Here is a 23,027-nt window from a genome sequence, read left to right on the forward strand (position 1 = left end):
GACAGTCTGGGTGCAATAGTGGTGCTAAGGGCAGCTAGAGAGAACGAGACACAGAGAAGGAGAGAGAGAGAGAGAGAGAGGGCAGGGCGTAGATACAGAGTTTGGAAGGGGTGGAGGAGCTGGGGGTAAGGGGAAAGGGGGGAGAGACAGCCCAGCCAAGAAAAAAAAAAATGTCCAACTCATGCCAACACAGAGCTGGCACCAAAACGGCAAAGTGAGTGAAAAAAAAAAAGGGGGAATATAAAACTATTTAAAAAAAATAAAGCATCTAAATGACAAAATGTAAAAGGGAGAAAAAAATAGAAAAAATAATAAACTTACGGCACTTGGGTGAAAAAAAAAAAGAGACATCCAGGGTGTCTCTCCCTCTTGCACACACACGCACACACTCTCTCTGTCCCCCCCTTCCTGTAAAAGTGTATTGCAGGCTGACTGCAGCTGAGAAATCTACAGGCTGGCTCGCAAAGAACATGGCAGCATTCCAGTGTTCCAACGCTGACTTCCCTGCATTTCGGACTGGGTGTTAGAGTAAAAGCAATTCAAGGAGAGGAGAAAGGATCAGGAGATGTAAGGTTTTACCAGGCGCCTTTTTTTCCCACCATTTTTTTTAACTCTCTATTTTTGTCCTCAATAACCTATTTCTTTCTGCTGACTCTTTCTAAGCGACATCCTCTCATTCTGTCTGTTTAGTCACTTTTTTTTTCATTCTTTTATTGAGTTTTTTTATGTTTTCTTTTTTCCTTTTCTTTTTTTGTTCACATACAAGAATTCTTTAAAAAAAAAACTTTTCTCTGGTTGGAAACTTAAGGGTTCTGTTTTATCCCTTCTCTCTCTTTCTCTCTCTCTCTTTGCACCCGTTGGCAGAAGTGTGTCCTCCTCTGTCCTCCCTCTGGTATGTGCCATCTTAATTTTATTAAGTCATCATAGTTGTTTTTTATTCTCTTTTACGCTAAATTAATGTGGGTGGCTCTTCCTATGGGGGCAACAAAAATTGTAAGCAAGTTTTATATTCTTTTTGGGTTGAAGATTAATTTCAATATCTCTCAAAACTGTCCCGGCTCTGATTGATGCTGGCGTTACCCCGAGAGACCCCAGGTAGGAGTGACCTTTACCCTGGCACTAGATTCCTAGGATAGGCCGGGAATATTCAGAAATACAAATGTCCTTTTTCTGTTCTGAAGTTATGAATATGTACTTATTACTGTATTATTTGTATGGTATTTATACTATGAATATATATTATGTATATATACAGCATACATGTTTCTGGGTGCATTTAGGGACTTAACTGCACAAGTGTGACTATATATATATAAATGCGTGTGTGTTTAATGCATGTTGTTGACACCTGCACCGTATAATTTAGATATGTGTTTGGGCTGAAGCATTTTCCCACATCCTCATATGATGGGTACGATCTCTTTTAGTTGTTACAGTTAAGAACCTGGTAGACCCGATCAGTAGGTAAAAGTTCTCGGTACTAAGTAGGTGAGATGTGTGGGGTACATTGGAGAAGCAGATTTCCTGCACAACTTGTTAAGCATTGATCCTTTTTAAAAACATCCCACAACTTTAGAACTTACTTTTTTAAACAACTTTATGAACAATGAGCACACTATATATAATACAATAATTCACAGCTCACATTGAGTGTCTATGAAATAGCTGACGTGCACTGCATCATCGCAATGCAAATTCCTATATATCGGTGCACGTCTAGGACACTTACCCGTGTCAAGCTATTCAGTCCAAGTTGGAGGTGTCAGGCCTTTGAAAATTGCCGGTCACTACGTGTCACTATTCTGCTTATGAGTGTATGGACTCGTGGGCCAAAATCTTCTGTGCAGAAAAGCCCAATTGAAAATTCATTTTCATTATAGGTGCGAGATTGCCTACTCCATAGATAGCAATGATGTACTGCGGATATTAGCAGAAGTAACAGTATATAGCAACATATGGTAGACAGGATTTAGGACAGACGCTCCTTTTGTAACAAATACCACGTGCAAATTCTGCTTTAAAATATTTATGTCTGGCTAAATGTATTTTACATAATATTCATATAGACCCGATATAATGTGCATGACAAAAACTTGGCGTGATAAACTGAGAAAGATATTTAGACGCCAACGTAATAACTAACGTTTCTTTATGCTGGATTATATATACAAATGATAAGATTACAGTAAATACATAGATATATAGATGAAATATGCATATCTATTCTATTTATATATGTATATATGTGTGTAATTTGTATTATTGCACTTACACCCTGAATGTGTTTATTACACACAGAACGTACAAGGAGAAATACAAACATACATATAATAGACGTATAAACAGAAATGTTCAACTTCTACTACTATAACCACGATCCTTATACTCCATGTAGCTGTATACATTTTAGTACATACAGCGTTGTAAAAAATGGATTGCATTTATGTTAGAAGGAACAAAATGATTAAATAGTTTACTCTAATGGGATCCAAAGCTTACAGAATAAGGAGGGAAACCATATAAGGGCCACACAAATATTTAGGAGTATAGCAGGATGCGGTAGTTTGACCTCAACTTTAAAAATAAACGTAGAAGACCCAGAAAGACGAATCAGACTTAACATTTAGTAAAATCTGTAACACCAGCAAAAATATGAAATTGAAAGCACAACGTGGATGAGTTTCCATTGAGCAAATACGACTGCTCTTTTCTACAAGTCTGGGAAGTTCTGACTCTCTTTTCCATCTCTTGCATTAAAGTGACAGTGACCTGAAAGTAAAGTAATCAGTATATACGATATGTAATTGTCCATCGTATATATATATCCCCCTTAAAGTCCTTTGCTAAATATATATATATATATATATATATATATATGATTAGCAAAGGACTTTAAGGGGGACATGAGGAGTAATATAACATTCCAGCTCAACGACTTCTAGATAATTAGAGAATTCAAGAACTAGACAACAGAATTGTCTTTGTTCCAATATAAACATACATAACATATGTAGAAGGAGATATAAGAGGATATATGGAGTAATAGGAGGTGATATAGGGGAGGATATATGGAGTAATAGGAGGAGATATAGGAGGATATATGGAGTAATAGGAGGAGATATAGGGAGGATATATGGAGTAATAGGAGGAGATATAGGAGAGGATATATGGAGTAATAGGAGGAGATATAGGAGAGGATATATGGAGTAATAGGAGGAGATATAGGGAGGATATATGGAGTAATAGGAGGAGATATAGGAGGATATATGGAGTAATAGGAGGAGATATAGGGAGGATATATGGAGTAATAGGAGGAGATATAGGAGAGGATATATGGAGTAATAGGAGGAGATATAGAGGAGGATATATGGAGTAATAGGAGGAGATATAGGGAGGATATATGGAGTAATTGGAGGCGATATAGGGAAGGATATATGGAGTAATAGGAGGAGATATAGGGAGGATATATGGAGTAATAGGAGGGGATATAGGCAGGATATATGGAGTAATAGGAGGAGATATAGGAGAGGATATATGGAGTAATAGGAGGAGATATAGGGGAGGATACATGGAGTAATAGGAGGAGATATAGGGGGATATATGGAGTAATAGGAGGAGATATAGGGAGGATTTATGGAGTAATAGGAGGAGTAATAGGGAGGATATATGGAGTAATAGGAGGAGATATAGGGGAGGATATATGGAGTAATAGGAGGAGATATAGGAGGATATGTGGAGTAATAGGAGGAGATATAGGAAGGATATATGGAGTAATAAGAGGAGATATAGGGAGGATATATGGAATAATAGGAGGAGATATAGGGAGGACATATGGAGTAATAGGAGGAGATATAGGAAGGATATATGGAATAATAGAAGGAGATATAGGGAGGATATATGGAGTAATAGGAGGAGATATAGGGAGGATATATGGAGTAATAGGAGATATAAGGAGGATATATGGAGTAATAGGAGGAGATATAGGGAGGATATATGGAGTAATAGGAGGAGATATAGGGAGGATATATGGGGTAATAGGAGGAGATATAGGGAGGATATATGGAGTAATAGAAGGAGATATAGGGGGTATATGGAGTAATAGGAGGAGATGTAGGAGGATATATGGAGTAATAGGAGGGGATATAGGGAGGATATATGGTGTAATAGGAGGAGATATAGGAGAGGATATATGGAGTAAAAGGAGGAGATATAGGGAGGATATATGGAGTAATAAGAGGAGATATAGGGAGGATATATGGAGTAATAGGAGGAGATATAGGGAGGATATATGGAGTAATAGGAGGAGATATAGGGAGGATATATGGAGTAATAGGAGGAGATATAGGGAGGATATATGGAGTAATAGGAGGAGATATAGGGAGGATATATGGAGTAATAGGAGGAGATATAGGAGGATATATGGAGTAATAGGAGGAGATATAGGAGAGGATATATGGATCAATAGGAGGATATAAAGGGGGTATATGGAGTAATAGGAGGAGATATAGGGAGGATATATGGAATAATAGAAGGAGATATAGGAGAGGATATATGGATCAATAGGAGGATATAAAGGGGGTATATGGAGTAATAGGAGGAGATATAGGGAGGATATATGGGGTAATAGGAGGAGATATAGGGAGGATATATGGAGTAATAGAAGGAGATATAGGGGGTATATGGAGTAATAGGAGGAGATGTAAGAGGATATATGGAGTAATAGGAGGGGATATAGGAAGGATATATGGTGTAATAGGAGGAGATATAGGAGAGGATATATGGAGTAAAAGGAGGAGATATAGGAAGGATATATGGAGTAATAAGAGGAGATATAGGGAGGATATATGGAATAATAGGAGGAGATATAGGGAGGATATATGGAGTAATAGGAGAAGATATAGAGGATATATGGAGTAATAGGAGGAGATATAGGAGGATATATGGAGTAATAGGAGGAGATATAGGGAGGATATATGCAGTAAAAGGAGGAGATATAGGAAGGATATATGGAGTAATAAGAGGAGATATAGAGAGGATATATGGAGTAATAGGAGGAGATATAGGAGGATATATGGAGTAATAGGAGGAGATATAGGAGAGGATATATGGATCAATAGGAGGATATAAAGGGGGTATATGGAGTAATAGGAGGAGATATAGGGAGGATATATGGAATAATAGAAGGAGATATAGGAGAGGATATATGGATCAATAGGAGGATATAAAGGGGGTATATGGAGTAATAGGAGGAGATATAGGGAGGATATATGGGGTAATAGGAGGAGATATAGGGAGGATATATGGAGTAATAGGAGGAGATATAGGGAGGATATATGGAGTAATAGGAGGAGATATAGGGAGGATATATGGAGTAATAGGAGGAGATATAGGAGAGGATATATGGAGTAATAGGAGGAGATATAGGGAGGATATATGGAGTAATAGGAGGAGATATAGGAGGATATATGGAGTAATAGGAGGAGATATAGGGAGGATATATGGAGTAATAGGAGGAGATATAGGGGAGGATATATGGAGTAATTGGAGTAGACATAGGGAGAGGATATGAGTATTAGGAGGATATATATGGAGGATATATGGAGTAATTGGAGTAGACATAGGGAGAGGATATGAGTATTAGGAGGAGATATAGGGGAGGATATATGGAGTAATAGAAGGAGATATAGGAGGATATATGGAGTAATAGGAGGAGATATAGCGAGGATATATGGAGTAATAGGAGGAGATATAGGGAGGATATATGGAGTAATAGGAGGAGATATAGGGAGGATATATGGAGTAATAGGAGGAGATATAGGGAGGATATATGGAGTAATTGGAGTAGACATAGGGAGAGGATATGAGTATTAGTAGGATATATATGGAGGATATATGGAGTAATAGGAGGAGATATAGGGAGGATATATGGAGTAATAGGAGGAGATATAGGGGAGGATATATGGAGTAATTGGAGTAGACATAGGGAGAGGATATGAGTATTAGTAGGATATATATGGAGGATATATGGAGTAATAGGAGGAGATATAGGGAGGATATATGGAGTAATAGGAGGAGATATAGGGGAGGATATATGGAGTAATAGGAGGAGATATAGGGAGAGGATATGAGTATTAGGAGGAGATATAGGGACGATATATGGAGAAATAAGGGGAAGTATAGGAGAGAATATATGGACTGATTGGAGTAGATATAGGGAGAGGATAGAGAGTATAGGCTGTATCGGGCAATGGTTATAATTAAAATAAATCCTGTTGACATATATATATATTTAATGCTACATTGTCTTACATTATTTACTTCTCTTATAGCACATAAAAAAATATATAGTTTCAAAGTCTGGTCCGGGGTATCTAAGTATTCAGATACTGCAGCCACTAATCACCCAGTACCATGGCGAATCCCAAAAGTTACTTTGCTACGACAGAGGTTAGCAGTACTTCTAATATGATATGGGATGGGGATACTTTCCCAACTTAATTTTTCTTTAATAGAAAATCCAAGCAATGCTTTTTGCGCAGTGACATTACTTGAACAATGAGCAACTTTGTACAATAGATTTTATGACTTTGGGTTGCTTTAGTACTTTAAATGCACAAGGGTGTGTAACACTTTTTGGCGACTGGCTCATTCGTGACGGCTCTGATCATTTTCTATTGTATGTATTGATTATTCATATGTTGTCTGAGTTTATAGATTATTAAAGTGTCAGTGAGTTTGGGTGGTGCGGGAGGAGCATGGCTGATTAACAACCTGAAAAAGTCTCTACTGCAGATCCTTGTGCACTCAAAGTATAAATATGAGGCACATAAGATCCTTTATAATGCTTTTCACATCATACGCAGAACACTAATGCTCTCTAATCATGTCATGGAATAACTCAAGCTGATTCTCCGTTCATTAATAACATATCCACATGTACAAACATACAACTGCTGTATCCAACTATTCCCGTACATAGATCTTACCCTGAGATTTATCTGTGTCCCTAATCTATACCATCATAGCGCTATATGATGGTTCACTTCTATTAGCTCCATCACTTTTTAATGCTAACATCAGCTTGTCTCATGGAAACTGATGGAAAGATGCGGATGTGAGGATCAAAAAACTGATGACATTTTTATGTGTGAGTGCACCCTTAGCTACATGGCACTAACATGGTGGACAAGCTAAATTTATAGCTCCACCATATATAGGGGCGGTGTGAACTCCTTGTCCGATCCATAATTATTATATTCTCTGCCGGAAACCCAACAGAGCCTCTTAGTATACCCACACTAGTGTTCAATATGCCAGCCTTAATAAATCCCCCCTACATATTCAATCATAAACATGGTACTGATCTATCTCGTCGATACAAGTTGTTAATTTCATTCAGACAGGGCAGTTCTTTGTAATAACACTCTGAGGGAACCTGTCATCAGGAGCCCTATTTCTGGCTCCACCATAGAGAATAGTTTGCACATTGCCAAAGCTGGCTTTTTCCAATAAAAAGAAAAGTTAGATAAAAGTGTCACATGGGAGTGGCCAGTGAGAAGCGGTTCCCCCACCCCGCCCTCGGGAAACTGCTCAGTCATGCATCTATTAAAAAACCCAAATAACACCAATATCCCTCCTATTTGAAATAGCTGCATGAAAGATGCTGTTTCCGCCATAGGGAGGGAAGCAATCCTCATTGGCCACTCCCATGGGACACTTCTCTGCATACCACTCCCCCATGTTATAATGACATGGGGGAGACAGAAAAACGGCTCCTGATGACAGGTTCCCTTTAAGAAAATTTCAAGTATCAGTGAATGAGGTTTTAATAAATTAATTGAAGAAGAAATCCCCTGACCATTCTGCTGCCAAGTAGTAGATACGTATCATATACATATGGTACATATGTGAATGGGAAAAGAAAACAGAGCAGATCTAAACCATCTTGAAAATGTTGGATACTGCTCTTAAGGTAAAGAAGAATTCTTATACCAAAGGAACAAAAACTTTAGTTGTGGCAAAGTAATTCAATAGGTTGTTGCCAGACAAGTTGTGCAGTTGACCCACTGGGGCAGATTTATCAAGCTGCCTAATTGGCAACCAATTACAGCTCCCCTTTAAAATATTCATGAGCACTGGTACAATGAAAGTTGAGCTATAATTGGTTGCCATGGGCAACTAAGAACATTCTTACTTTTAGACAGTTTGATAAATCTGCCCCGCTGATTCTATATAACTAAAAATCATGATAATGAAAATTGTTTCAGACATAAATATGTATCTATTCTCCAGCAAGCCAAAAATGTCATAGTGCTACGTGGCCTACAGATACTAGGCTCCAAAGTCCTGAATGGAGAAGCAAAAAGAAAAACAAACTGTTAGGAGCATATAGCATAACATAAAATAGTTTTGTCTTCTTGAACTTTTACTATTATAAGTAAATAGATTCTATGTATTGGTAAGTAACTCCTGGTTTACTGATGTAACGGAGACTTGGCGTTATCGCAAAGATTAAGTTGTCAAAATTACTCTTGAAATATCAAACTTAATCTCACTTAAGGCCCCTCTACACATTACACAGCCATCTTTCCTGACTCTCTCCTATACATGCAAAATAAGGGCAAGTGTAGTGCTTCGACAAAAATTTGGGCAAATATGCAGGCTAATTGAAAAACACAAAAGGTCTACCCCCTCTCATTTAAGCCGAAGGGGAGTGGATGACACAGTTTAGGACCCAGATATGTAGTTATAGCCTAGGGTAGCTGGGGTATCAGTTCAAGTATTAAAAAAGACTCATAGCCGCTCGGCATGCGACCAAAAATAGCCCTTAGGCCACCCAGGCAAATAATACAATTTAAATTTTATTGAAATTTTATTTAAGAACAACTGGACTGAAAAAGTGTTAAAATATACAAAGGGCAGTGACTGGGAGGTCGGATGCAGCGGGATTGGGATGCTCAATTAATATTCATAAATAGCTGATGCTAGAGGGATTGATCAGTTCCCTCTCTTATCGCAGCCGACGTTACAATGGGCATCTATAAGCGGATGAGAATTGTTCTCAGAGTCATCCCTACACTCCCTGCTAAGTTCAACACTTCTCTAATTCTTTATCTCAAAGGCTTAGCCTATATATAAACTCCGACCTAAGTATTTACCCTCTGCACTACCCTTTGCTAGTTAAAATGTATCGTTCAACCAGACCCCTCCCGACATGTTTTGCCGAAACTGGCGTCATCAGGGGTTTAGGGCTGACTGCAGTCCAATACACAGACTGTCAATTGAACACAGTGGGTATGGTCAATATTGATCTAATGTATATGGGGTCATAGCAACTGGTTTCAATAGATCAATCTTTTCTTCAAAAAAGTTGGAATACTAAACATAGACTTCACTACTGATTGAGAAGCCGTTCTGCACCAGGTTTCCATAATACAGTGCAAAGTGAGTGCTAGATCTCTAGTATAAAGCAAATACCAGTACGAGTAATTAAGAGGTTCAATACTGTGTATTGTCATCCTCCATGTTAAATGATGCCGTCAACACTTAAATAATCCACGTTGAGGATCGATGGTATTGTATCTTATCACTGAACAGTAAAATTCGTAGCTTCAATGGTCTACCAATATCCCCCAACAGTGAGGAGAAGGACCCTACATATTCTACATCCAAGATTCTCTTCTAAAACACATTAAAATCCTATAAATCCACAGAATGGAGATGGTGAAACATAATGTTTGGGTCTAGCATTGAGCGCTGAGATTTTTAGATGTGGCCCACAGCCTCGACGTAATTACTTATAACATAAATGTATTTTTCATTCTACAAGTGTAGGTTTCACCATATGCATATATTCTATATTGCTGGATAGCCTAGATATTAGAATCCATGTGTTGCCATATCTAATCAGTTACTGCATTGTATATTGGTGCCAAGTGAGGACTGTGTCACAGCCGCTGCTCACTCCCCTCTCTCTCTCTCCCTTTTGCTCTCTCTCTTCAGACCGTCTGTATTTGTGTTTATTTTGACAAGACTTGCCCCCCTACTTATGCACGCCCCCTCCCACTGATCGCCATGTGTGAAAGGAAAGATTAATCCCAGCCAAAATCTGATCTGGACTCTTAATTAATTACTGTGAAAGAGCTGGATCTGTCAGGGCTGCATTTTATAGTAATGTTGAGTATCTCATTATAATAGAACTTCATTTTTATGCTGGTATTTAGTGCTATTAAGCTTTAACAGGAAAGCCAGTTATATGTTTAGACGTCTTCTACTAGGACAGCAACCAACAACATAATATCAAGGAAAATACAAAATAATATCAAGGAATGTGCAGGATTTTCATAGGAGGGATGGCAGGATTCAAGGATATTTATGACAGATGAATTATATTTAAATTATACATGAGAAAAGTGATGATAATTATATATCTATTAGTATTATGTATATATGTATATATATATATATATATATATATATATATATATATATATATATATATATTATAAGCTACATGTATAAAGACTATATAGCACTGGATTCTATTGTGAGAAAAGCTCGCTCGTGTGACAGGCTCGTAACACTCTCTTGTCACTGGCCTTTTCCCTGGAAAATATTATGTGACAGTATGTAGGTGTAGGTAGGTGTAATTTGCCCTAGAATACTCGTTATGTATAATTCTTTCACCTATAGTACTGATCTACCAGCTAAAGCCACCAGTGCAATGTCCACTTCAGCCATTGTGGTTCCATCAGTGGTAACGAGTTAGTAGTCGCATGTCATGCATTTTAATGAGAAATAACGGGGGGGGGGGGGGGGGATTGTAAAACATAGTTACAGAATTGCTCTTGCAATTTTATATTAGTAGGAGTGACAGATGATCTGATGAGGGATAAAGGCTGACTGATATGTAGCATTAAGGAAATTATAACACTATAGATATTAACTTAATGTTTATTTATAGTCACTGTGGGCAATCCATCCATGTGGGCATCTTGACAATAGACCACCGACAAGTGTTCTCTTAAGCCTACTGTTCAGTCACCCTTTATACCCTATTATTATTATTAAGACCCCTTTGCAAGAACGGTATATAAACCCCCAGCTTTCCCATAGCTTATCACAGAACATCATCCTTGTGTCTCTCTAACATGTCCTGGTAGTTGTTAGCTAAAATCTACCTATTATGCCCCCGTTCTGCTGCCCAGGTAATCCCAATGTCTGCCCTTGACTACAACTAGATTGATGGTAGTAGCTAATTATTTTTTTTTCCATGAACATCACCATTTCAAACATGGAATGAGATGGGGAAGAGCTAGACAGTAATCAATCACATTGCTCAAGACAGTTGAGTCCCCATATTGCAATGTGAATTGTCATCTTACGGTTAATCGTTTACAGCCAAAACCAGAAGTTCCCATATATGTTTTTCCAACTATCTGACATGAAAGCAGAATAAACCGTTCCAGTTTTTGGTCAATTAGGATTACCATAATCTTTCCAGAATAATGAGAGAGCATTTTTAAGACTTTCTGCAAAGTCAAAAGTTTACATACACTAAGATTACTATGCCTTTAAAGTATCTGGGACAGCCCATATGATGACATCAAGTCTCTAATAGGTTTTTTTGGCAATATCTGAGTAAATTGGAGGCACAACTCTGGATGCATTTGAAGGCACACCAGAAATACACTGCTTATTGATGTAACATTATGGGAAAAGTCTAAAGAAATCGGCCAAGTAATAAGGAAGAGAATTTTGGATTTGCACAAGTCTCCTTCGTCCTTAGGTGCAATTTCCAGATACCTGAAAAAAGTACAAACAGGATGTGAATGTCCGGCCATCAAACCCCTCAGGAAGGGCATGAGATAAGCATGATTTAATCGACCATGAATTGAGTCCTGTATCCACATGGGCTGGGAGGCCACTCTGCCAGAAAGTAAATATTAACCCCCCAAAAAACAGAAAAAAGCAAGATTAATGTTTGCAAATAATCAGGGAGAATTTTTGGAGATGTCCTGTGCTCTGACAAAACTGAAATTGACTTCTTTGGCTATAATGACCATCATTACATTTGGGGAAAAAAGGGAGAAGTAAGGCCTGAGAAGTTCCACCTGGGGGCGGAAGCATAATTTTGTGGTGGGACTAGTGCACTTTACAAATAGATGCATCATGAAGAAAGAACATTATGTGGCGATAGTGAAGAACATCTCCAGAGATCAGCCAGGAAGGTAAAGCTTGGGCGCAAATGGGTCCTTTCGAATGGACAATGACCTGAAGCAACTGCCAAATTGGTTACAAAAGTGGCCTAAGGATAACAGAGTCATTACTTTGGAGCGAACATGACAAAGCCCTGATCTCAATCCTATAGTAAATTTATGAGCAAAGCTGAAAAGGCCGGTGGCAGCAAGAGGCTACAAACACGGCTCAACAACACTTGTACTGTCAGGAGGGATGGGCCCAAATTCCTACCAACTATTGTAAGAAGCTTGTGGAAGGAGATTCTAAATGTTTAACCCAAGCCATATAGTTTCAGGGCAATGGTACCAAATACTAATGAAATGTTTGTAAACTTTTGAGATTGCAAAAAGTAATACAACCATCGTAAAATGTCTCTCTCATTATTCTTGCATTTAGCAAATATTAATACTTTTGGTAATCCTAATTGACCTAAAATGTGAAACAATTATTCTGTTTTCATTTCAGATACTGAGAAAAACATCCATAGGTGACTTTATATAGTGTATGGAAACTTCTGGTTTCATGATGATGTATTAGGCTAGATAGGCAGAGGCTAAAAAGTACTCAAAATGATGTGGCAAATGAATATAGAAATGGAAAGAAATAATCGTAAAATAGCAATAACATATGAGTTTCATTCTGCTAATGTGGGCCAGATCCAATGAGTCTCTCTATTTTAAGCCTTATCATTCTGGTATTAGTGGACATGCCAAGGTCTGAGGTCAACTCTTGTCTGGGTCATGGTTCTCTGCCCTCCCTGTTCATGTCGGGCTCTACTGAGGACATTCCCTGGAGTGACAGGAAAAGTAATTATGGGGTAATAAAAACCCATAGTAAAAAATATACATGGTCAGGTTACAGGTTCAAAAAACGGGGGGAAAAAAAAACCATTAGAATTTCCTAATGTTTGATTACTAGAAAAAAAAAGTATACCGTATATACTCAAGTATAAGCCGACCCAAGTATAAGCTGAGGCCCCTAATTTTACCATAAAAACCTGGTAAAACCTATATATATTTTTTACTCGAGTAAAAGCCGAGATTGGGTTTTCAGCACATTTTTTGTGCTGAAAAACTAGGCTTATACTCAAGTGTACATGGTAATTAAACTATTAACATCCAAAAAGTAGTTAATACGTTTTAATGAATAGACGTCCACAGTGCAGACGGAAAAATGAAGTAATGACAACAGGTCATATTGTAAGGTGTTTCAATTAAGGGGATAAGCATAAAGCTAAAAGATTCTTTGTACTGTGTCGTTAGTCATGTTATATAGATAAATGTGGAGAGTCCTAAGTTGATGATGCATTTATTGGCTTACTAAAGTTTATGAGATATGAGTAGTCTTGAAACCTTGCAATTGTCATCAACCTTTTTAGTAGGTCAATAAGGTTATCAACTGAGGACTCTCAAATTGTATGGAGGACGAGCATAAGATACATGATTTTCTGAGTGTTTACACAGAGGCACACAAGGCCTGGTTACTGACAAATCTGTTCATCTCAAAAGAGATTAGAGAGCCCCCTTATGAAGGCTACATGAGATATGTTATAAGGATGCACAAAGCTGGATAAGTGTACAAAGACATCACTTTACATGCGACTCCACATCAGTTTCTGTTTAGACACATGTTACAGACTCTCCTTAGGAATGGACATTGTGATAAAATCTCGAGAGCTCAAATGGCAAATCCTCCATGAAAACATTGCGGGTTTGTAAGAGGCCACCCTGATGGTTGATAATGCTTTTGGGAAAATGTTTAATGGCCCAATTGGACAAAGTGGAACTTTTAAGCAGAAATTAACTATGATATATTTATATATAGGACAAATAACGAGACATTTTATCGTAGCGGTGAAGTATGATGAATGAAGCCGTATGGGCTTTAGCTGCTTCACTTTGCACTTCACTGGGCACCTTTCTATATCATATCATATCAAAAACATTAACATAAGAAAATAAAGGAAGCTCTCATGAACTCAAGCTAAGGAGGATTGGGTGATACAACAACGACATTACTCAAAGCACGCAAGGAAATCAAGCAGCGGGTAAAAAGAAGTTTGGCCTGGGCATAGCATATATAGACTAATAGGAGGAGATATAGGGAGGATATATGGAGTAATAGGAGGAGATATAGGAGGATATATGGAGTAATAGGAGGAGATATAGGAGGATATATGGAGTAATAGGAGGAGATATAGGGAGGATATATGGAGTAATAGGAGGAGATATAGGGAGGGTATATGGAGTAATAGGAGGAGATATAGGGGAGGATATATGGAGTAATAGGAGGAGATATAGGAGGATATATGGAGTAATAGGAGGAGATATAGGAGGATATATGGAGTAATAGGAGGAGATATAGGAGGATATATGGAGTAATAGGAGGAGATATAGGGAGGATATATGGAGTAATAGGAGGAGATATAGGGAGGGTATATGGAGTAATAGGAGGAGATATAGGGGAGGATATATGGAGTAATAGGAGGAGATATAGGGAGGATATATGGAGTAATAGGAGGAGATATAGGGGAGGATATATGGAGTAATAAGAGGAGATATAGGGGAGGATATATGGAGTAATAGGAGGGGATATAGGAAGGATATATGGAGTAATAGGAGGAGATATAGGAGGATATATGGAGTAATAGGAGGAGATATAGGAGGATATATGGAGTAATAGGAGGAGATATAGGGAGGATATATGGAGTAATAGGAGGAGATATAGGGAGGGTATATGGAGTAATAGGAGGAGATATAGGGGAGGATATATGGAGTAATAGGAGGAGATATAGGGAGGATATATGGAGTAATAGGAGGAGATATAGGGGAGGATATATGGAGTAATAGGAGGAGATATAGGGGAGGATATATGGAGTAATAGGAGGGGATATAGTGAGGATATATGGAGTAATAGGAGGAGATATAGGGAGGATATATGGAGTAATAGGAGGAGATATAGGAGGATATATAAACTAATAGGAGGAGATATAGGAGGATATATGGAGAAATAAGAGGAGATATAGGAGGAGATATGGAGTAATAGGAAGCGATATAGGGGGATATATGGAGTAATAGGAGGAGATATAGGAGGATATATGGAGTAATAGGAGGAGATATAGGAGGAGATATAGGGAGGATATATGGAGTAATAGGAGGAGATATAGGGGAGGATATATGGAGTAATAAGAGGAGATATAGGGGAGGATATATGGAGTAATAGGAGGAGATATAGGAGGATATATGGAGTAATAGGAGGAGATATAGGGAGGATATATGGAGTAATAGGAGGATATATAGGGAGGATATATGGAGTAATAGGAGGAGATATAGGAGGATATATGGAGTAATAGGAGGAGATATAGGGAGGATATATGGAGTAATAGGAGGAGGTATAGGGAGGATATATGGAGTAATAGGAGGAGATATAGGAGGATATATGAAGTAATAGGAGGAGATATAGGGAGGATATATGGAGTAATAGGAGAAGATATAGGGAGGATATATGGAGTAATAGGAGGAGATATAGGGAGGATATATGGAGTAATAGGAGGAGATATAGGAAGGATATATGGAGTAATAGGAGGAGATATAGGAGGATATATGAAGTAATAGGAGGAGATATAGGGAGGGTATATGGAGTAATAGGAGGAGATATAGGGAGGATATATGGAGTAATAGGAGGAGGTATAGGGAGGATATATGGAGTAATAGGAGGAGATATAGGGAGGATATATGGAGTAATAGGAGGAGATATAGGGAGGATATATGGAGTAATAGGAGGAGATATAGGAGGAAATATGGAGTAATAGGAGGAGATATAGGGAGGATATATGGGGAAATAGGAGGAGATATAGGAGGATATATGGAGTAATAGGAGGAGATATAGGGGGGATATATGGAGTAATAGGAGGAGATATAGGAGGATATATGGAGTAATAGGAGAAGATATAGGGAGGATATATGGAGTAATAGGAGGAGATATAGGGAGGATATATGGAGTAATAGGAGGAGTTATAGGGAGGATATATGGAGTAATAGGAGGAGATATATAGGGAGGATATATGGAGTAATAGGAGGAGATATAGGGAGGATATATGGAGTAATAGGAGGAGATATAGGGAGGATATATGGAGTAATAGGAGGATATATGGAGTAATAGGAGGAGATATAGGGAGGATATATGGAGTAATAGGAGGAGATATAGGAGAGGATATATGGAGTAATAGGAGGAGATATAGGGGAGGATATATGGAGTAATAGGAGGAAATATAGGAGGATATATGGAGTCATAGGAGGAGATATAGGAGGATATATGGAGTCATAGGAGGAGATATAGGGAGGATATATGGGGAAATAGGAGGAGATATAGGAGGATATTTGGAGTAATAGGAGAAGATATAGGGAGGATATATGGAGTAATAGGAGGAGATATAGGGAGGATATATGGAGTAATAGGAGGAGATATAGGGAGGATATATGGAGTAATAAAAGGAGATATAGGAGAGGATATATGGAGTAATAGGAGGAGATATAGGGAGGATATATAGAGTAATAGGAGGAGATATAGGGAGGATATATGAAGTAATAGGAGGAGATATAGGGAGGATATATAGAGTAATAGGAGGAGATATAGGGAGGATATATGGAGTAAAAGGAGGAGATATAGGGAGGATATATAGAGTAATAGGAGGAGATGTAGGGGAGGATATATGGAGTAATAGGAGGAGATATAGGGAGGATATATGGAGTAATAGGATGAGATATAGGGAGGATATATGGAGTAATAGGAGGATATATGGAGTAATAGGAGGAGATATAGGGAGGATATATGGAGTAATAGGAGGAGATATAGGAGGAAATATGGAGTAATAGGAGGAGATATAGGGGAGGATATATGGAGTAATAGGAGGAAATATAGGGAGGATATATGGAGTCATAGGAGGAGATAAAGGAGGATATATGGGGAAATAGGAGGAGATATAGGGAGGATATATAGAGTAATAGGAGGAGATGTAGGGGAGGATATATGGAGTAATAGGAGGAGATATAGGGAGGATATATAGAGTAATAGGAGGAGATGTAGGGGAGGATATATGGAGTAATAGGAGGAGATATAGGGAGGATATATGGAGAAATAGGAGGAGATATAGGGAGGATATATGGAGTAATAGGAGGAGATATAGGAGAGGATATATGGAGTAATAGGACATATAGGAGGATATATGGAGTAATAGGAGGAGATATAGGGAGGATATATGGAGTAATAGGAGGAGATATAGGAGAGGATATATGGAGTAATAGGACATATAGGAGGATATATGGAGTAATAGGAGGAGATATAGGGAGGATATATGGAGTAATAGGAGGAGATATAGGGAGGATATATGGAGAAATAGGAGGAGATATAGGGAGGATATATGGAGTAATAGGAGGAGATATAGGGAGGATATATGGAGTAATAGGAGGAGATATAGGGAGGATATATGGAGCAATGGGAGGAGATATAGGGAGGATATATGGAGTATAAGTAGGAGATATAGGGAGGATATATAGAGTAATAGGAGGAGATATATAGGGAGGATATATGGAGTAATAGGAGGAGATATAGGAGGATATATGGAGAAATAGGAGGAGATATAGGGGAGGATATATGAAGTAATAGGAGGAGATATAGGAGGATATATGAAGTAATAGGAGGAGATATAGGGGAGGATATATGGAGTATAAGTAGGAGATATAGGGAGGATATATGGAGTAATAGGAGGAGATATAGGGAGGATATATGGAGTAAAAGGAGGAGATATAGGAAGGATATATAGAGTAATAGGAGGAGATGTAGGGGAGGATATATGGAGTAATAGGAGGAGATATAGGGAGGATATATGGAGTAATAGGATGAGATATAGGGAGGATATATGGAGTAATAGGAGGATATATGGAGTAATAGGAGGAGATATAGGGAGGATATATGGAGTAATAGGAGGAGATATAGGAGGAAATATGGAGTAATAGGAGGAGATATAGGGGAGGATATATGGAGTAATAGGAGGAAATATAGGGAGGATATATGGAGTCATAGGAGGAGATATAGGAGGATATATGGGGAAATAGGAGGAGATATAGGAGAGGATATATGGAGTAATAGGAGGAGATATAGGGAGGATATATGAAGTAATAGGAGGAGATATAGGGAGGATATATAGAGTAATAGGAGGAGATGTAGGGGAGGATATATGGAGTAATAGGAGGAGATATAGGGAGGATATATGGAGAAATAGGAGGAGATATAGGGAGGATATATGGAGTAATAGGAGGAGATATAGGAGAGGATATATGGAGTAATAGGACATATAGGAGGATATATGGAGTAATAGGAGGAGATATAGGGAGGATATATGGAGTAATAGGAGGAGATATAGGAGAGGATATATGGAGTAATAGGACATATAGGAGGATATATGGAGTAATAGGAGGAGATATAGGGAGGATATATGGAGTAATAGGAGGAGATATAGGGAGGATATATGGAGAAATAGGAGGAGATATAGGGAGGATATATGGAGTAATAGGAGGAGATATAGGGAGGATATATGGAGTAATAGGAGGAGATATAGGAGGATATATGGAGCAATGGGAGGAGATATAGGGAGGATATATGGAGTATAAGTAGGAGATATAGGGAGGATATATAGAGTAATAGGAGGAGATATATAGGGAGGATATATGGAGTAATAGGAGGAGATATAGGAGGATATATGGAGAAATAGGAGGAGATATAGGGGAGGATATATGAAGTAATAGGAGGAGATATAGGAGGATATATGAAGTAATAGGAGGAGATATAGGGGAGGATATATGGAGTATAAGTAGGAGATATAGGGAGGATATATGGAGTAATAGGAGGAGATATAGGGAGGATATATGGAGTAATAGGAGGAGATATAGGGAGGATATATGGAGTAATAGGAGGAGATATAGGGGAGGATATATGAAGTAATAGGAGGAGATATAGGAGGATATATGGAGTAATAGGAGGAGATATAGGGGAGGATATATGGAGTATAAGTAGGAGATATAGGGAGGATATATGGAGTAATAGGAGGAGATATAGGGAGGATATATGGAGTAATAGGAGGAGATATAGGGATGATATATGGAGTAATAGGAGGAGATATAGGGAGGATATAAGGAGTAATAGGAGGAGATATATAGAGGATATATGGAGTAATAGGAGAAGATATAGGGAGGATATATGAAGTAATAGGAGGAGATATAGGGGAGGATATATGTGATACGTAATACGAGCGGCTATAGGGAGAATTTATAGAGTAATGGGGTAACCCATAGTTAAAGGAATAAATCGATACTAGATACAAGACAATTTTACATAGTAATGGAAAGATAAAAATATTGGATCCAAGAAACATTTACTACAAAAATTATTCAGCAACTTTTTAGCAATGCAAATTATATATTCACCTTAATTCAGTTATCCCCAAAACCTATATTCCAGCACTGCGCTGGGGTTTTTCACCTTAGAATATTCTGGTCACAACAATAGTACTTTTAGGGTGAGGTGTCTGGCAGTTACAGGTTATGACAAACAGAAGTGACAGATAAAAAGAAACAGACAATTCTTGTGGTAAAAAGGTAATAAATCAAATGAGGACATGGAGAGAAATGCCTTGTCCCATGAGCCTCTGATATTTGCACTTTTGTTATAATGTCCATATATGCCACAATAAAGTGATTTGAAATATTTTATCCGGTTACTCCTTATATTTTTACCAAAGTGTGTTAATAACTGACACCCGTTGCGGCATATTTTCTTACTGCAATATGTGTCTTATTTGCATTTAGTTTCTTGTGTGTCTCTTTACTGTCTCTTTTCTGTGTTTGGCCGTCTCTTCAATCTTTGCACATTTTTTTTTTTAAATCCGTTTTTAAAGCTTTCTCCAAACTTTAACTTTCAGAGTCATACAAAGACGAAGTAGCCTTCGAAACCAGAGACATCCTACGGAGTATACGGAAGGCAAAATATTTTTCCAAATCGGAGAAAGTGAGACCCAGCATGAGGCGTCTTCACTTGTCATAGAATTATCAGAAGAAATTCATTTTCTCCGAGAAATCCTGTCCCAAATATAAAGACTAGACCAAGCAAGAAACTAACAAAAACAAAAAGAAATCAACTTGGACTGGAAACACTTTCACAATAAAATGACACAGTCGTAGACTGTACCGAGAAAGAGCGTGAGAACAAGAGGCATCCAGACTAGTGAGCAGCAGAAGAGATGTACTCACCATACTGCCTGACCCAGGTAAATCCCGTTACGTCTTTTTTTAGACTTTCTCTACATGAATAATTATTATTGATTGTTTGCTTTGAACCCAACACATTTTCTCTGTGTTAGAACAATACAGTCTCAGAATATACTATACACAACACTCTCCCCTTTGTACGTCTCGCTCCTATCTATTCACTACAATCTTGTGGGTAACCACGTTGGAATTCCTTAGAAGATAAAATAAGATCTGCCATATTTAGAGCGAGGAAGAAAATTTTAGCTTGAGAATGGAGCAAGGTGTATTTTTGCATTCACGGGATCGACTAAGAGGTTGAACTTGGACACGATGAACCTTACTAATCGTGTTACTAAGTCACACCTCAAATGCTTAAATTAACGACAATGAGCTTTTTTTATGCCGACCGCTACATTATCCATTCCTTAAGTAATGTTTATATTTTCCCAGCACCTTAAACCTTCATTCACAAAATGAAATAACAAAGTACAAAACATAAGAGAACACCAATATTATTTATTTCTGGAATTAGTTTGGCAGGTTTTTGTAAATACTAAAATGTGTAATAAATCCTATATAAGTATTATATTCAAATCTTCTTTAATGTACTGCAAAATTATTTAAATATTTTGGGGAAAAAAGAATTGGCCAATTCTTGAAAGAACTTTTATGGAATAGTAGAAGAATATACAAATGTGTATATTTAAAATCTATAAAAATAAATACAAATTAGAAAATATAGAAAACAGGTAATACGATAATTAAATGTTATTGACATGTAAGATATCAATTTGAAATTCAGTGATTTAATATCATGTAGGGTTGGGTACAGAGTAGATGGCAAATGAAAATATTTTACTATAAGAAAAACATTGAACAAAAAATGTAACCACAGTTCATAGTATACAGTATAGGCACGGTTGTAAAATATTTACATATAAACATCATATGAAATATTTAATGGAATTTCTTCATTGCTTTAGAAGGCCAGTAAGATTGTAGCCGTGTGCAGTGAGATTCACATGAGCATTACACTTTGCTTTGAAATGTATTCTGCCAAATATATAACTCAAGCCTATAAACGGGAGAGTCCATTGACCTTACAATTTGAAAAGAATTCAAGGGAAAACAAAAGACCCTCCAAATGTAGTTTATCTTTTAAACACAAATGATTTGTCTATTTGTATGTATAAAATTTAAGTCAATAAGCTATAATTTAAAAAAAAAGTAAAACTACATCCCAAAACATAAAAAATACAGCTTCACAGGTTCCAACACGGAAATAACCAGAAGATCCAAATCATGTCTTTATAGTATTCTTCATTTATACACAACTAATAAAAACTAGCAACTTCTAGAAATTTAGATGCACGAAAAAAGGGCAGGATCCACTACTCAGTATATCCTCCCCTATATCTCCTCCTATTACTCCATATATCCTCCCTATATCTCCTCCTATTACTCCATATATCCTCCCTATATCTCCTCCTATTACTCCATATATCCTCCCTATATCTCTTCCTATTACTCCATATATCCTCCTATATCCCCTCCTATTACTCCATATATCCTCCCTATATCTCCTCCTATTACTCCATATATCCTCCCTATATCTCCTCCTATTACTCCATATATCCTCCCTATATCTCCTCTTATTACTCCATATATCCCCCTATATCTCATCCTATTACTCCATATATCCTCCCTATATCTCCTCCTATTACTCCATATATCCTCTTATATATCCTCCTATTACTCCATATATCATCCCCTATATCTCCTCCTATTACTCCATATATCCCCCTATATCTCCTCCTATTACTCCATATATCCTCCCTATATCTCCTCCTATTACTCCATATATCCTCCCCTATATCTCCTCCTATCACTCCATATATCCTCCCTATATCTCCTCCTATTACTCCATATATCCTCCCCTATATCTCCTCCTATCACTCCATATATCCTCCCTATATCTCCTCCTATTACTCCATATATCCTCCCTATATCTTCTCCTATTACTCCATATATCCTCTCCTATATCTCCTCCTATTACTCCACATATCCTCCTATATCTCCTCCTATTACTCCATATATCCTCCCTATATCTCCTCCTATTACTCCATATATCCTCCCTATATCTCCTCCTATTACTCCATATATCCTCCCTATATCTCCTCCTATTACTCCATATATCCTCCTATATCTCCTCCTATTACTCCATATATCCTCTCCTATATCTCCTCCTATTACTCCACATATCCTCCTATATCTCCTTCTATTACTCCATATATCCTCCCTATATCTCCTCATATTACTCCATATATCCTCCCTATATCTCCTCCTATAACTCCATATATCCTCCCTATATCTCCTCCTATTACTCCATATATCCTCCTATATCTCCTCCTATTACTCCATATATCCTCCCTATATCTCCTCCTATTACTCCATATATCCTTCCTATATCTCTCCCTATTACTC

General features: G+C 37.6%; 1 protein-coding gene across 5 annotated transcripts in view; it reads left to right on the top strand.

Moving 5' to 3' along the window:
• The first annotated feature begins 409 nt into the window (after positions 1 to 409).
• NFIX (nuclear factor I X) overlaps positions 410 to 23,027 on the top strand; it is a 141,779-nt gene continuing 119,161 nt past the window's right edge. For 2 of the 5 annotated variants that reach the window (XM_072149588.1, XM_072149592.1), the window contains exons 1-3: positions 429 to 567; positions 865 to 892; positions 20,216 to 20,560. In XM_072149588.1, coding sequence (XP_072005689.1) covers positions 20,534 to 20,560 — 27 coding nt within the window. In that variant the 5' untranslated portion in view covers positions 429 to 567; positions 865 to 892; positions 20,216 to 20,533. Of the gene's footprint in view, positions 568 to 864; positions 893 to 20,215; positions 20,561 to 23,027 lie in introns of all 5 variants that reach the window. The other 3 variants (XM_072149593.1, XM_072149594.1, XM_072149589.1) reach the window with 2 other exon arrangements.

This window comes from Engystomops pustulosus, chromosome 4 (genome assembly GCF_040894005.1).
Source record: "Engystomops pustulosus chromosome 4, aEngPut4.maternal, whole genome shotgun sequence".
In the NCBI taxonomy this organism is placed as follows: domain Eukaryota; kingdom Metazoa; phylum Chordata; class Amphibia; order Anura; family Leptodactylidae; genus Engystomops; species Engystomops pustulosus.